This window comes from Salvelinus fontinalis, unplaced genomic scaffold (assembly GCF_029448725.1).
Source record: "Salvelinus fontinalis isolate EN_2023a unplaced genomic scaffold, ASM2944872v1 scaffold_0118, whole genome shotgun sequence".
NCBI lineage: Eukaryota > Metazoa > Chordata > Actinopteri > Salmoniformes > Salmonidae > Salvelinus > Salvelinus fontinalis.
In genome coordinates this window covers 42,501-59,404 of record NW_026600327.1, presented here as the reverse complement: position 1 = coordinate 59,404, position 16,904 = coordinate 42,501, and the positions used below count along the sequence as shown (strand labels likewise).

At 39.6% G+C, this 16,904-nt stretch overlaps 1 protein-coding gene across 2 annotated transcripts in view; it reads right to left on the bottom strand.

Annotated features, from left to right (window-relative positions):
* LOC129843335 (sodium/mannose cotransporter SLC5A10-like) overlaps window positions 1–16,904 on the bottom strand; it is a 162,160-nt gene that overhangs the window by 123,728 nt on the left and 21,528 nt on the right. For both annotated transcript variants that reach the window (XM_055911972.1, XM_055911971.1), the window contains exons 5-6: window positions 15,121–15,226; window positions 343–423 (exon numbers count right to left, since the gene is read on the bottom strand). In XM_055911972.1, coding sequence (XP_055767947.1) covers window positions 343–423; window positions 15,121–15,226 — 187 coding nt within the window. The remainder of the gene's footprint in view (window positions 1–342; window positions 424–15,120; window positions 15,227–16,904) is intronic.

The window sequence follows — 16,904 nt, the reverse complement described above, 5'->3', positions numbered from 1 at the left end:
GAGACAGAGACGGAGAGAGACAGAGACAGAGAGAGACAGAGAGAGAGAGAGAGACAGAGAGGGAGAGAGAGAGAGACGGAGAGAGAGGGAGAGACAGAGATGGAGAGAGGGAGAGAGAGAGAGACAGAGAGGGAGAGAGAGAGAGGGAGAGAGAGCGAGAAGGGGAGGGTTAGAGTTGGAGAGAGAGGGGAAGCTGGTGAAGGTGTGTGTGTGTGTGTGTGTGTGTGTGTGTGTGTGTGTGTGTGTGTGTGTGTGTGTGTGTGTGTGTGTGTGTGTGTGTGTGTGTGTGTGTGTGTGTGTGTGTGTGTGTGTGTGTGTGTGTGTGTGTGTGTGTGTGTGTACCTGTGATGGTGAGGATGATAGCTCCTATAATCATGACGAAGGTCTGCAGAGTGTCTGTATAGATGACAGCAGCCAGACCACCTGATGAAGACAGAGATGGAGGGAACGAAGGCTTGTAGAATATATCATATAGAATATAGTGTATAGACCTGCTATAGTGTAGAGGGCAACCAGCATGAGGACAGTAGAATATATCATATAGAATATAGTGTATAGACCTGCTATAGTGTAGAGGGCAACCAGCATGAGGACAGTAGAATATATCATATAGAATATAGTGTATAGACCTGCTATAGTGTAGAGGGCCACCAGCATGAGGACAGTAGAATATATCATATAGAATATAGTGTATAGACCTGCTATAGTGTAGAGGGCCACCAGCATGAGGACAGTAGAATATATCATATAGAATATAGTGTATAGACCTGCTATAGTGTAGAGGGCAACCAGCATGAGGACAGTAGAATATATCATATAGAATATAGTGTATAGACCTGCTATAGTGTAGAGGGTAACCAGCATGAGGACAGTAGAATATATCATATAGAATATAGTGTATAGACCTGCTATAGTGTAGAGGGCAACCAGCATGAGGACAGTAGAATATATCATATAGAATATAGTATATAGACCTGCTATAGTGTAGAGGGCCACCAGCATGAGGACAGTAGAATATATCATATAGAATATAGTGTATAGACCTGCTATAGTGTAGAGGGCCACCAGCATGAGGACAGTAGAATATATCATATAGAATATAGTGTATAGACCTGCTATAGTGTAGAGGGCAACCAGCATGAGGACAGTAGAATATATCATATAGAATATAGTGTATAGACCTGCTATAGTGTAGAGGGCCACCAGCATGAGGACAGTAGAATATATCATATAGAATATAGTGTATAGACCTGCTATAGTGTAGAGGGCAACCAGCATGAGGACAGTAGAATATATCATATAGAATATAGTGTATAGACCTGCTATAGTGTAGAGGGCCACCAGCATGAGGACAGTAGAATATATCATATAGAATATAGTGTATAGACCTGCTATAGTGTAGAGGGCAACCAGCATGAGGACAGTAGAATATATCATATAGAATATAGTGTATAGACCTGCTATAGTGTAGAGGGCAACCAGCATGAGGACAGTAGAATATATCATATAGAATATAGTGTATAGACCTGCTATAGTGTAGAGGGCAACCAGCATGAGGACAGTAGAATATATCATATAGAATATAGTGTATAGACCTGCTATAGTGTAGAGGGCCACCAGCATGAGGACAGTAGAATATATCATATAGAATATAGTGTATAGACCTGCTATAGTGTAGAGGGCCACCAGCATGAGGACAGTAGAATATATCATATAGAATATAGTGTATAGACCTGCTATAGTGTAGAGGGCCACCAGCATGAGGACAGTAGAATATATCATATAGAATATAGTGTATAGACCTGCTATAGTGTAGAGGGCCACCAGCATGAGGACAGTAGAATATATCATATAGAATATAGTGTATAGACCTGCTATAGTGTAGAGGGCAACCAGCATGAGGACAGTAGAATATATCATATAGAATATAGTGTATAGACCTGCTATAGTGTAGAGGGCAACCAGCATGAGGACAGTAGAATATATCATATAGAATATAGTGTATAGACCTGCTATAGTGTAGAGGGCAACCAGCATGAGGACAGTAGAATATATCATATAGAATATAGTGTATAGACCTGCTATAGTGTAGAGGGCAACCAGCATGAGGACAGTAGAATATATCATATAGAATATAGTGTATAGACCTGCTATAGTGTAGAGGGCAACCAGCATGAGGACAGTAGAATATATCATATAGAATATAGTGTATAGACCTGCTATAGTGTAGAGGGCAACCAGCATGAGGACAGTAGAATATATCATATAGAATATAGTGTATAGACCTGCTATAGTGTAGAGGGCAACCAGCATGAGGACAGTAGAATATATCATATAGAATATAGTGTATAGACCTGCTATAGTGTAGAGGGCAACCAGCATGAGGACAGTAGAATATATCATATAGAATATAGTGTATAGACCTGCTATAGTGTAGAGGGCAACCAGCATGAGGACAGTAGAATATATCATATAGAATATAGTGTATAGACCTGCTATAGTGTAGAGGGCAACCAGCATGAGGACAGTAGAATATATCATATAGAATATAGTGTATAGACCTGCTATAGTGTAGAGGGCAACCAGCATGAGGACAGTAGAATATATCATATAGAATATAGTGTATAGACCTGCTATAGTGTAGAGGGCAACCAGCATGAGGACAGTAGAATATATCATATAGAATATAGTGTATAGACCTGCTATAGTGTAGAGGGCAACCAGCATGAGGACAGTAGAATATATCATATAGAATATAGTGTATAGACCTGCTATAGTGTAGAGGGCAACCAGCATGAGGACAGTAGAATATATCATATAGAATATAGTGTATAGACCTGCTATAGTGTAGAGGGCCACCAGCATGAGGACAGTAGAATATATCATATAGAATATAGTGTATAGACCTGCTATAGTGTAGAGGGCAACCAGCATGAGGACAGTAGAATATATCATATAGAATATAGTGTATAGACCTGCTATAGTGTAGAGGGCAACCAGCATGAGGACAGTAGAATATATCATATAGAATATAGTGTATAGACCTGCTATAGTGTAGAGGGCAACCAGCATGAGGACAGTAGAATATATCATATAGAATATAGTGTATAGACCTGCTATAGTGTAGAGGGCAACCAGCATGAGGACAGTAGAATATATCATATAGAATATAGTGTATAGACCTGCTATAGTGTAGAGGGCAACCAGCATGAGGACAGTAGAATATATCATATAGAATATAGTGTATAGACCTGCTATAGTGTAGAGGGCAACCAGCATGAGGACAGTAGAATATATCATATAGAATATAGTGTATAGACCTGCTATAGTGTAGAGGGCAACCAGCATGAGGACAGTAGAATATATCATATAGAATATAGTGTATAGACCTGCTATAGTGTAGAGGGCAACCAGCATGAGGACAGTAGAATATATCATATAGAATATAGTGTATAGACCTGCTATAGTGTAGAGGGCAACCAGCATGAGGACAGTAGAATATATCATATAGAATATAGTGTATAGACCTGCTATAGTGTAGAGGGCAACCAGCATGAGGACAGTAGAATATATCATATAGAATATAGTGTATAGACCTGCTATAGTGTAGAGGGCAACCAGCATGAGGACAGTAGAATATATCATATAGAATATAGTGTATAGACCTGCTATAGTGTAGAGGGCAACCAGCATGAGGACAGTAGAATATATCATATAGAATATAGTGTATAGACCTGCTATAGTGTAGAGGGCAACCAGCATGAGGACAGTAGAATATATCATATAGAATATAGTGTATAGACCTGCTATAGTGTAGAGGGCAACCAGCATGAGGACAGTAGAATATATCATATAGAATATAGTGTATAGACCTGCTATAGTGTAGAGGGCAACCAGCATGAGGACAGTAGAATATATCATATAGAATATAGTGTATAGACCTGCTATAGTGTAGAGGGCAACCAGCATGAGGACAGTAGAATATATCATATAGAATATAGTGTATAGACCTGCTATAGTGTAGAGGGCAACCAGCATGAGGACAGTAGAATATATCATATAGAATATAGTGTATAGACCTGCTATAGTGTAGAGGGCAACCAGCATGAGGACAGTAGAATATATCATATAGAATATAGTGTATAGACCTGCTATAGTGTAGAGGGCAACCAGCATGAGGACAGTAGAATATATCATATAGAATATAGTGTATAGACCTGCTATAGTGTAGAGGGCAACCAGCATGAGGACAGTAGAATATATCATATAGAATATAGTGTATAGACCTGCTATAGTGTAGAGGGCAACCAGCATGAGGACAGTAGAATATATCATATAGAATATAGTGTATAGACCTGCTATAGTGTAGAGGGCAACCAGCATGAGGACAGTAGAATATATCATATAGAATATAGTGTATAGACCTGCTATAGTGTAGAGGGCAACCAGCATGAGGACAGTAGAATATATCATATAGAATATAGTGTATAGACCTGCTATAGTGTAGAGGGCAACCAGCATGAGGACAGTAGAATATATCATATAGAATATAGTGTATAGACCTGCTATAGTGTAGAGGGCAACCAGCATGAGGACAGTAGAATATATCATATAGAATATAGTGTATAGACCTGCTATAGTGTAGAGGGCAACCAGCATGAGGACAGTAGAATATATCATATAGAATATAGTGTATAGACCTGCTATAGTGTAGAGGGCAACCAGCATGAGGACAGTAGAATATATCATATAGAATATAGTGTATAGACCTGCTATAGTGTAGAGGGCAACCAGCATGAGGACAGTAGAATATATCATATAGAATATAGTGTATAGACCTGCTATAGTGTAGAGGGCAACCAGCATGAGGACAGTAGAATATATCATATAGAATATAGTGTATAGACCTGCTATAGTGTAGAGGGCAACCAGCATGAGGACAGTAGAATATATCATATAGAATATAGTGTATAGACCTGCTATAGTGTAGAGGGCAACCAGCATGAGGACAGTAGAATATATCATATAGAATATAGTGTATAGACCTGCTATAGTGTAGAGGGCAACCAGCATGAGGACAGTAGAATATATCATATAGAATATAGTGTATAGACCTGCTATAGTGTAGAGGGCAACCAGCATGAGGACAGTAGAATATATCATATAGAATATAGTGTATAGACCTGCTATAGTGTAGAGGGCAACCAGCATGAGGACAGTAGAATATATCATATAGAATATAGTGTATAGACCTGCTATAGTGTAGAGGGCAACCAGCATGAGGACAGTAGAATATATCATATAGAATATAGTGTATAGACCTGCTATAGTGTAGAGGGCAACCAGCATGAGGACAGTAGAATATATCATATAGAATATAGTGTATAGACCTGCTATAGTGTAGAGGGCAACCAGCATGAGGACAGTAGAATATATCATATAGAATATAGTGTATAGACCTGCTATAGTGTAGAGGGCAACCAGCATGAGGACAGTAGAATATATCATATAGAATATAGTGTATAGACCTGCTATAGTGTAGAGGGCAACCAGCATGAGGACAGTAGAATATATCATATAGAATATAGTGTATAGACCTGCTATAGTGTAGAGGGCAACCAGCATGAGGACAGTAGAATATATCATATAGAATATAGTGTATAGACCTGCTATAGTGTAGAGGGCAACCAGCATGAGGACAGTAGAATATATCATATAGAATATAGTGTATAGACCTGCTATAGTGTAGAGGGCAACCAGCATGAGGACAGTAGAATATATCATATAGAATATAGTGTATAGACCTGCTATAGTGTAGAGGGCAACCAGCATGAGGACAGTAGAATATATCATATAGAATATAGTGTATAGACCTGCTATAGTGTAGAGGGCAACCAGCATGAGGACAGTAGAATATATCATATAGAATATAGTGTATAGACCTGCTATAGTGTAGAGGGCAACCAGCATGAGGACAGTAGAATATATCATATAGAATATAGTGTATAGACCTGCTATAGTGTAGAGGGCAACCAGCATGAGGACAGTAGAATATATCATATAGAATATAGTGTATAGACCTGCTATAGTGTAGAGGGCAACCAGCATGAGGACAGTAGAATATATCATATAGAATATAGTGTATAGACCTGCTATAGTGTAGAGGGCAACCAGCATGAGGACAGTAGAATATATCATATAGAATATAGTGTATAGACCTGCTATAGTGTAGAGGGCAACCAGCATGAGGACAGTAGAATATATCATATAGAATATAGTGTATAGACCTGCTATAGTGTAGAGGGCAACCAGCATGAGGACAGTAGAATATATCATATAGAATATAGTGTATAGACCTGCTATAGTGTAGAGGGCAACCAGCATGAGGACAGTAGAATATATCATATAGAATATAGTGTATAGACCTGCTATAGTGTAGAGGGCAACCAGCATGAGGACAGTAGAATATATCATATAGAATATAGTGTATAGACCTGCTATAGTGTAGAGGGCAACCAGCATGAGGACAGTAGAATATATCATATAGAATATAGTGTATAGACCTGCTATAGTGTAGAGGGCAACCAGCATGAGGACAGTAGAATATATCATATAGAATATAGTGTATAGACCTGCTATAGTGTAGAGGGCAACCAGCATGAGGACAGTAGAATATATCATATAGAATATAGTGTATAGACCTGCTATAGTGTAGAGGGCAACCAGCATGAGGACAGTAGAATATATCATATAGAATATAGTGTATAGACCTGCTATAGTGTAGAGGGCAACCAGCATGAGGACAGTAGAATATATCATATAGAATATAGTGTATAGACCTGCTATAGTGTAGAGGGCAACCAGCATGAGGACAGTAGAATATATCATATAGAATATAGTGTATAGACCTGCTATAGTGTAGAGGGCAACCAGCATGAGGACAGTAGAATATATCATATAGAATATAGTGTATAGACCTGCTATAGTGTAGAGGGCAACCAGCATGAGGACAGTAGAATATATCATATAGAATATAGTGTATAGACCTGCTATAGTGTAGAGGGCAACCAGCATGAGGACAGTAGAATATATCATATAGAATATAGTGTATAGACCTGCTATAGTGTAGAGGGCAACCAGCATGAGGACAGTAGAATATATCATATAGAATATAGTGTATAGACCTGCTATAGTGTAGAGGGCAACCAGCATGAGGACAGTAGAATATATCATATAGAATATAGTGTATAGACCTGCTATAGTGTAGAGGGCAACCAGCATGAGGACAGTAGAATATATCATATAGAATATAGTGTATAGACCTGCTATAGTGTAGAGGGCAACCAGCATGAGGACAGTAGAATATATCATATAGAATATAGTGTATAGACCTGCTATAGTGTAGAGGGCAACCAGCATGAGGACAGTAGAATATATCATATAGAATATAGTGTATAGACCTGCTATAGTGTAGAGGGCAACCAGCATGAGGACAGTAGAATATATCATATAGAATATAGTGTATAGACCTGCTATAGTGTAGAGGGCAACCAGCATGAGGACAGTAGAATATATCATATAGAATATAGTGTATAGACCTGCTATAGTGTAGAGGGCAACCAGCATGAGGACAGTAGAATATATCATATAGAATATAGTGTATAGACCTGCTATAGTGTAGAGGGCAACCAGCATGAGGACAGTAGAATATATCATATAGAATATAGTGTATAGACCTGCTATAGTGTAGAGGGCAACCAGCATGAGGACAGTAGAATATATCATATAGAATATAGTGTATAGACCTGCTATAGTGTAGAGGGCAACCAGCATGAGGACAGTAGAATATATCATATAGAATATAGTGTATAGACCTGCTATAGTGTAGAGGGCAACCAGCATGAGGACAGTAGAATATATCATATAGAATATAGTGTATAGACCTGCTATAGTGTAGAGGGCAACCAGCATGAGGACAGTAGAATATATCATATAGAATATAGTGTATAGACCTGCTATAGTGTAGAGGGCAACCAGCATGAGGACAGTAGAATATATCATATAGAATATAGTGTATAGACCTGCTATAGTGTAGAGGGCAACCAGCATGAGGACAGTAGAATATATCATATAGAATATAGTGTATAGACCTGCTATAGTGTAGAGGGCAACCAGCATGAGGACAGTAGAATATATCATATAGAATATAGTGTATAGACCTGCTATAGTGTAGAGGGCAACCAGCATGAGGACAGTAGAATATATCATATAGAATATAGTGTATAGACCTGCTATAGTGTAGAGGGCAACCAGCATGAGGACAGTAGAATATATCATATAGAATATAGTGTATAGACCTGCTATAGTGTAGAGGGCAACCAGCATGAGGACAGTAGAATATATCATATAGAATATAGTGTATAGACCTGCTATAGTGTAGAGGGCAACCAGCATGAGGACAGTAGAATATATCATATAGAATATAGTGTATAGACCTGCTATAGTGTAGAGGGCAACCAGCATGAGGACAGTAGAATATATCATATAGAATATAGTGTATAGACCTGCTATAGTGTAGAGGGCAACCAGCATGAGGACAGTAGAATATATCATATAGAATATAGTGTATAGACCTGCTATAGTGTAGAGGGCAACCAGCATGAGGACAGTAGAATATATCATATAGAATATAGTGTATAGACCTGCTATAGTGTAGAGGGCAACCAGCATGAGGACAGTAGAATATATCATATAGAATATAGTGTATAGACCTGCTATAGTGTAGAGGGCAACCAGCATGAGGACAGTAGAATATATCATATAGAATATAGTGTATAGACCTGCTATAGTGTAGAGGGCAACCAGCATGAGGACAGTAGAATATATCATATAGAATATAGTGTATAGACCTGCTATAGTGTAGAGGGCAACCAGCATGAGGACAGTAGAATATATCATATAGAATATAGTGTATAGACCTGCTATAGTGTAGAGGGCAACCAGCATGAGGACAGTAGAATATATCATATAGAATATAGTGTATAGACCTGCTATAGTGTAGAGGGCAACCAGCATGAGGACAGTAGAATATATCATATAGAATATAGTGTATAGACCTGCTATAGTGTAGAGGGCAACCAGCATGAGGACAGTAGAATATATCATATAGAATATAGTGTATAGACCTGCTATAGTGTAGAGGGCAACCAGCATGAGGACAGTAGAATATATCATATAGAATATAGTGTATAGACCTGCTATAGTGTAGAGGGCAACCAGCATGAGGACAGTAGAATATATCATATAGAATATAGTGTATAGACCTGCTATAGTGTAGAGGGCAACCAGCATGAGGACAGTAGAATATATCATATAGAATATAGTGTATAGACCTGCTATAGTGTAGAGGGCAACCAGCATGAGGACAGTAGAATATATCATATAGAATATAGTGTATAGACCTGCTATAGTGTAGAGGGCAACCAGCATGAGGACAGTAGAATATATCATATAGAATATAGTGTATAGACCTGCTATAGTGTAGAGGGCAACCAGCATGAGGACAGTAGAATATATCATATAGAATATAGTGTATAGACCTGCTATAGTGTAGAGGGCAACCAGCATGAGGACAGTAGAATATATCATATAGAATATAGTGTATAGACCTGCTATAGTGTAGAGGGCAACCAGCATGAGGACAGTAGAATATATCATATAGAATATAGTGTATAGACCTGCTATAGTGTAGAGGGCAACCAGCATGAGGACAGTAGAATATATCATATAGAATATAGTGTATAGACCTGCTATAGTGTAGAGGGCAACCAGCATGAGGACAGTAGAATATATCATATAGAATATAGTGTATAGACCTGCTATAGTGTAGAGGGCAACCAGCATGAGGACAGTAGAATATATCATATAGAATATAGTGTATAGACCTGCTATAGTGTAGAGGGCAACCAGCATGAGGACAGTAGAATATATCATATAGAATATAGTGTATAGACCTGCTATAGTGTAGAGGGCAACCAGCATGAGGACAGTAGAATATATCATATAGAATATAGTGTATAGACCTGCTATAGTGTAGAGGGCAACCAGCATGAGGACAGTAGAATATATCATATAGAATATAGTGTATAGACCTGCTATAGTGTAGAGGGCAACCAGCATGAGGACAGTAGAATATATCATATAGAATATAGTGTATAGACCTGCTATAGTGTAGAGGGCAACCAGCATGAGGACAGTAGAATATATCATATAGAATATAGTGTATAGACCTGCTATAGTGTAGAGGGCAACCAGCATGAGGACAGTAGAATATATCATATAGAATATAGTGTATAGACCTGCTATAGTGTAGAGGGCAACCAGCATGAGGACAGTAGAATATATCATATAGAATATAGTGTATAGACCTGCTATAGTGTAGAGGGCAACCAGCATGAGGACAGTAGAATATATCATATAGAATATAGTGTATAGACCTGCTATAGTGTAGAGGGCAACCAGCATGAGGACAGTAGAATATATCATATAGAATATAGTGTATAGACCTGCTATAGTGTAGAGGGCAACCAGCATGAGGACAGTAGAATATATCATATAGAATATAGTGTATAGACCTGCTATAGTGTAGAGGGCAACCAGCATGAGGACAGTAGAATATATCATATAGAATATAGTGTATAGACCTGCTATAGTGTAGAGGGCAACCAGCATGAGGACAGTAGAATATATCATATAGAATATAGTGTATAGACCTGCTATAGTGTAGAGGGCAACCAGCATGAGGACAGTAGAATATATCATATAGAATATAGTGTATAGACCTGCTATAGTGTAGAGGGCAACCAGCATGAGGACAGTAGAATATATCATATAGAATATAGTGTATAGACCTGCTATAGTGTAGAGGGCAACCAGCATGAGGACAGTAGAATATATCATATAGAATATAGTGTATAGACCTGCTATAGTGTAGAGGGCAACCAGCATGAGGACAGTAGAATATATCATATAGAATATAGTGTATAGACCTGCTATAGTGTAGAGGGCAACCAGCATGAGGACAGTAGAATATATCATATAGAATATAGTGTATAGACCTGCTATAGTGTAGAGGGCAACCAGCATGAGGACAGTAGAATATATCATATAGAATATAGTGTATAGACCTGCTATAGTGTAGAGGGCAACCAGCATGAGGACAGTAGAATATATCATATAGAATATAGTGTATAGACCTGCTATAGTGTAGAGGGCAACCAGCATGAGGACAGTAGAATATATCATATAGAATATAGTGTATAGACCTGCTATAGTGTAGAGGGCAACCAGCATGAGGACAGTAGAATATATCATATAGAATATAGTGTATAGACCTGCTATAGTGTAGAGGGCAACCAGCATGAGGACAGTAGAATATATCATATAGAATATAGTGTATAGACCTGCTATAGTGTAGAGGGCAACCAGCATGAGGACAGTAGAATATATCATATAGAATATAGTAGTATAGACCTGCTATAGTGTAGAGGGCAACCAGCATGAGGACAGTAGAATATATCATATAGAATATAGTGTATAGACCTGCTATAGTGTAGAGGGCAACCAGCATGAGGACAGTAGAATATATCATATAGAATATAGTGTATAGACCTGCTATAGTGTAGAGGGCAACCAGCATGAGGACAGTAGAATATATCATATAGAATATAGTGTATAGACCTGCTATAGTGTAGAGGGCAACCAGCATGAGGACAGTAGAATATATCATATAGAATATAGTGTATAGACCTGCTATAGTGTAGAGGGCAACCAGCATGAGGACAGTAGAATATATCATATAGAATATAGTGTATAGACCTGCTATAGTGTAGAGGGCAACCAGCATGAGGACAGTAGAATATATCATATAGAATATAGTGTATAGACCTGCTATAGTGTAGAGGGCAACCAGCATGAGGACAGTAGAATATATCATATAGAATATAGTGTATAGACCTGCTATAGTGTAGAGGGCAACCAGCATGAGGACAGTAGAATATATCATATAGAATATAGTGTATAGACCTGCTATAGTGTAGAGGGCAACCAGCATGAGGACAGTAGAATATATCATATAGAATATAGTGTATAGACCTGCTATAGTGTAGAGGGCAACCAGCATGAGGACAGTAGAATATATCATATAGAATATAGTGTATAGACCTGCTATAGTGTAGAGGGCAACCAGCATGAGGACAGTAGAATATATCATATAGAATATAGTGTATAGACCTGCTATAGTGTAGAGGGCAACCAGCATGAGGACAGTAGAATATATCATATAGAATATAGTGTATAGACCTGCTATAGTGTAGAGGGCAACCAGCATGAGGACAGTAGAATATATCATATAGAATATAGTGTATAGACCTGCTATAGTGTAGAGGGCAACCAGCATGAGGACAGTAGAATATATCATATAGAATATAGTGTATAGACCTGCTATAGTGTAGAGGGCAACCAGCATGAGGACAGTAGAATATATCATATAGAATATAGTGTATAGACCTGCTATAGTGTAGAGGGCAACCAGCATGAGGACAGTAGAATATATCATATAGAATATAGTGTATAGACCTGCTATAGTGTAGAGGGCAACCAGCATGAGGACAGTAGAATATATCATATAGAATATAGTGTATAGACCTGCTATAGTGTAGAGGGCAACCAGCATGAGGACAGTAGAATATATCATATAGAATATAGTGTATAGACCTGCTATAGTGTAGAGGGCAACCAGCATGAGGACAGTAGAATATATCATATAGAATATAGTGTATAGACCTGCTATAGTGTAGAGGGCAACCAGCATGAGGACAGTAGAATATATCATATAGAATATAGTGTATAGACCTGCTATAGTGTAGAGGGCAACCAGCATGAGGACAGTAGAATATATCATATAGAATATAGTGTATAGACCTGCTATAGTGTAGAGGGCAACCAGCATGAGGACAGTAGAATATATCATATAGAATATAGTGTATAGACCTGCTATAGTGTAGAGGGCAACCAGCATGAGGACAGTAGAATATATCATATAGAATATAGTGTATAGACCTGCTATAGTGTAGAGGGCAACCAGCATGAGGACAGTAGAATATATCATATAGAATATAGTATATAGACCTGCTATAGTGTAGAGGGCAACCAGCATGAGGACAGTAGAATATATCATATAGAATATAGTGTATAGACCTGCTATAGTGTAGAGGGCAACCAGCATGAGGACAGTAGAATATATCATATAGAATATAGTGTATAGACCTGCTATAGTGTAGAGGGCAACCAGCATGAGGACAGTAGAATATATCATATAGAATATAGTGTATAGACCTGCTATAGTGTAGAGGGCAACCAGCATGAGGACAGTAGAATATATCATATAGAATATAGTGTATAGACCTGCTATAGTGTAGAGGGCAACCAGCATGAGGACAGTAGAATATATCATATAGAATATAGTGTATAGACCTGCTATAGTGTAGAGGGCAACCAGCATGAGGACAGTAGAATATATCATATAGAATATAGTGTATAGACCTGCTATAGTGTAGAGGGCAACCAGCATGAGGACAGTAGAATATATCATATAGAATATAGTGTATAGACCTGCTATAGTGTAGAGGGCAACCAGCATGAGGACAGTAGAATATATCATATAGAATATAGTGTATAGACCTGCTATAGTGTAGAGGGCAACCAGCATGAGGACAGTAGAATATATCATATAGAATATAGTGTATAGACCTGCTATAGTGTAGAGGGCAACCAGCATGAGGACAGTAGAATATATCATATAGAATATAGTGTATAGACCTGCTATAGTGTAGAGGGCAACCAGCATGAGGACAGTAGAATATATCATATAGAATATAGTGTATAGACCTGCTATAGTGTAGAGGGCAACCAGCATGAGGACAGTAGAATATATCATATAGAATATAGTGTATAGACCTGCTATAGTGTAGAGGGCAACCAGCATGAGGACAGTAGAATATATCATATAGAATATAGTGTATAGACCTGCTATAGTGTAGAGGGCAACCAGCATGAGGACAGTAGAATATATCATATAGAATATAGTGTATAGACCTGCTATAGTGTAGAGGGCAACCAGCATGAGGACAGTAGAATATATCATATAGAATATAGTATATAGACCTGCTATAGTGTAGAGGGCAACCAGCATGAGGACAGTAGAATATATCATATAGAATATAGTGTATAGACCTGCTATAGTGTAGAGGGCAACCAGCATGAGGACAGTAGAATATATCATATAGAATATAGTGTATAGACCTGCTATAGTGTAGAGGGCAACCAGCATGAGGACAGTAGAATATAGAATATAGAATATAGTATATAGACCTGCTATAGTGTAGAGGGCAACCAGCATGAGGACAGTAGAATATATCATATAGAATATAGTGTATAGACCTGCTATAGTGTAGAGGGCCACCAGCATGAGGACAGTAGAATATATCATATAGAATATAGTGTATAGACCTGCTATAGTGTAGAGGGCAACCAGCATGAGGACAGTAGAATATATCATATAGAATATAGTGTATAGACCTGCTATAGTGTAGAGGGCAACCAGCATGAGGACAGTAGAATATATCATATAGAATATAGTGTATAGACCTGCTATAGTGTAGAGGGCAACCAACATGAGGACAGTAGAATATATCATATAGAATATAGTGTATAGACCTGCTATAGTGTAGAGGGCAACCAGCATGAGGACAGTAGAATATATCATATAGAATATAGTGTATAGACCTGCTATAGTGTAGAGGGCCACCAGCATGAGGACAGTAGAATATATCATATAGAATATAGTGTATAGACCTGCTATAGTGTAGAGGGCAACCAGCATGAGGACAGTAGAATATATCATATAGAATATAGTGTATAGACCTGCTATAGTGTAGAGGGCAACCAGCATGAGGACAGTAGAATATATCATATAGAATATAGTGTATAGACCTGCTATAGTGTAGAGGGCAACCAACATGAGGACAGTAGAATATATCATATAGAATATAGTGTATAGACCTGCTATAGTGTAGAGGGCAGTGACCACCAGCATGAGGACGGTAGACAGGTACAGGTTCCATCCTAAACACACCTGGACAAACAGCGCCCCTGAATACAGGTCTGTCTGAAGGGAGGAGAGAGAGGAGGGGGAGGGAGGAGAGAGGAGATGTGGAGGGAGGAGAGAGAGGAGGGGGAGAGAGAGAGGAGGGGGGGAGGGAGGAGAGAGAGAGGAGGGGGAGGGAGGAGAGAGAGAGGAGGGGGAGGGAGGAGAGAGAGGAGGGGGGGAGGAGAGAGAGAGAGGGGGAGGGAGGGAGGGAGGAGAGAGAGAGGGGTAGAGAAAGAGAGAGGGCGGAGGGAGGAGGGGTAGAGAAAGAGAGAGGGCAGAGGGCAGAGGGAGGAGGGGGAGAGGGGGAGAGGGGGAGAGAGGGGGAGGGAGGAGAAAGGAAAGAGAGATGGGGGAGGGAGAGAGAGAGGGGGAGGGAGGGAGGGAGGGAGGGAGGGAGGGAGGGAGGGAGGGAGGGAGGGAGGCAGGGAGGGAGGGAGAGGTAGAGAAAGAGAGAGAGCAGAGGGAGGAGGGGTAGAGAAAGAGAGAGGGCAGAGGGAGGAGGGGTAGAGAGAGAGAGAGGGCGGAGGGAGGAGAGGGAGGGTAATAGAGAGAAAGGGGGAGGGAGAGAGCAAAAAATAGAGAAATCAGGTCATCCGTTGTCATAGTAATTGTCTTCTGACCTCTGAGACAATCAGAGTCTATTCAGTGACACCAGAACATCGACAGGGCTGTGTGGTGTGTTATATCCTACTGATATCTTGGTGAAGACAGACAGCATCAGAGAGAGACAGGGCTGTGTGGTGTGTTATATCCTACTGATATCTTGGTGAAGACAGACAGCATCAGAGAGAGACAGGGCTGTGTGGTGTGTTATATCCTACTGATATCTTGGTGAAGACAGACAGCATCAGAGAGAGACAGGGCTGTGTGGTGTGTTATATCCTACTGATATCTTGGTGAAGACAGACAGCATCAGAGAGAGACAGGGCTGTGTGGTGTGTTATATCCTACTGATATCTTGGTGAAGACAGACAGCATCAGAGAGAGACAGGGCTGTGTGGTGTGTTATATCCTACTGATATCTTGGTGAAGACAGACAGCATCAGAGAGAGACAGGGCTGTGTGGTGTGTTATATCCTACTGATATCTTGGTGAAGACAGACAGCATCAGAGAGAGACAGGGCTGTGTGGTGTGTTATATCCTACTGATATCTTGGTGAAGACAGACAGCATCAGAGAGAGACAGGGCTGTGTGGTGTGTTATATCCTACTGATATCTTGGTGAAGACAGACAGCATCAGAGAGAGACAGGGCTGTGTGGTGTGTTATATCCTACTGATATCTTGGTGAAGACAGACAGCATCAGAGAGAGACAGGGCTGTGTGGTGTGTTATATCCTACTGATATCTTGGTGAAGACAGACAGCATCAGAGAGAGACAGGGCTGTGTGGTGTGTTATATCCTACTGATATCTTGGTGAAGACAGACAGCATCAGAGAGAGACAGGGCTGTGTGGTGTGTTATATCCTACTGATATCTTGGTGAAGACAGACAGCATCAGAGAGAGACAGGGCTGTGTGGTGTGTTATATCCTACTGATATCTTGGTGAAGACAGACAGCATCAGAGAGAGACAGGGCTGTGTGGTGTGTTATATCCTACTGATATCTTGGTGAAGACAGACAGCATCAGAGAGAGACAGGGCTGTGTGGTGTGTTATATCCTACTGATATCTTGGTGAAGACAGACAGCATCAG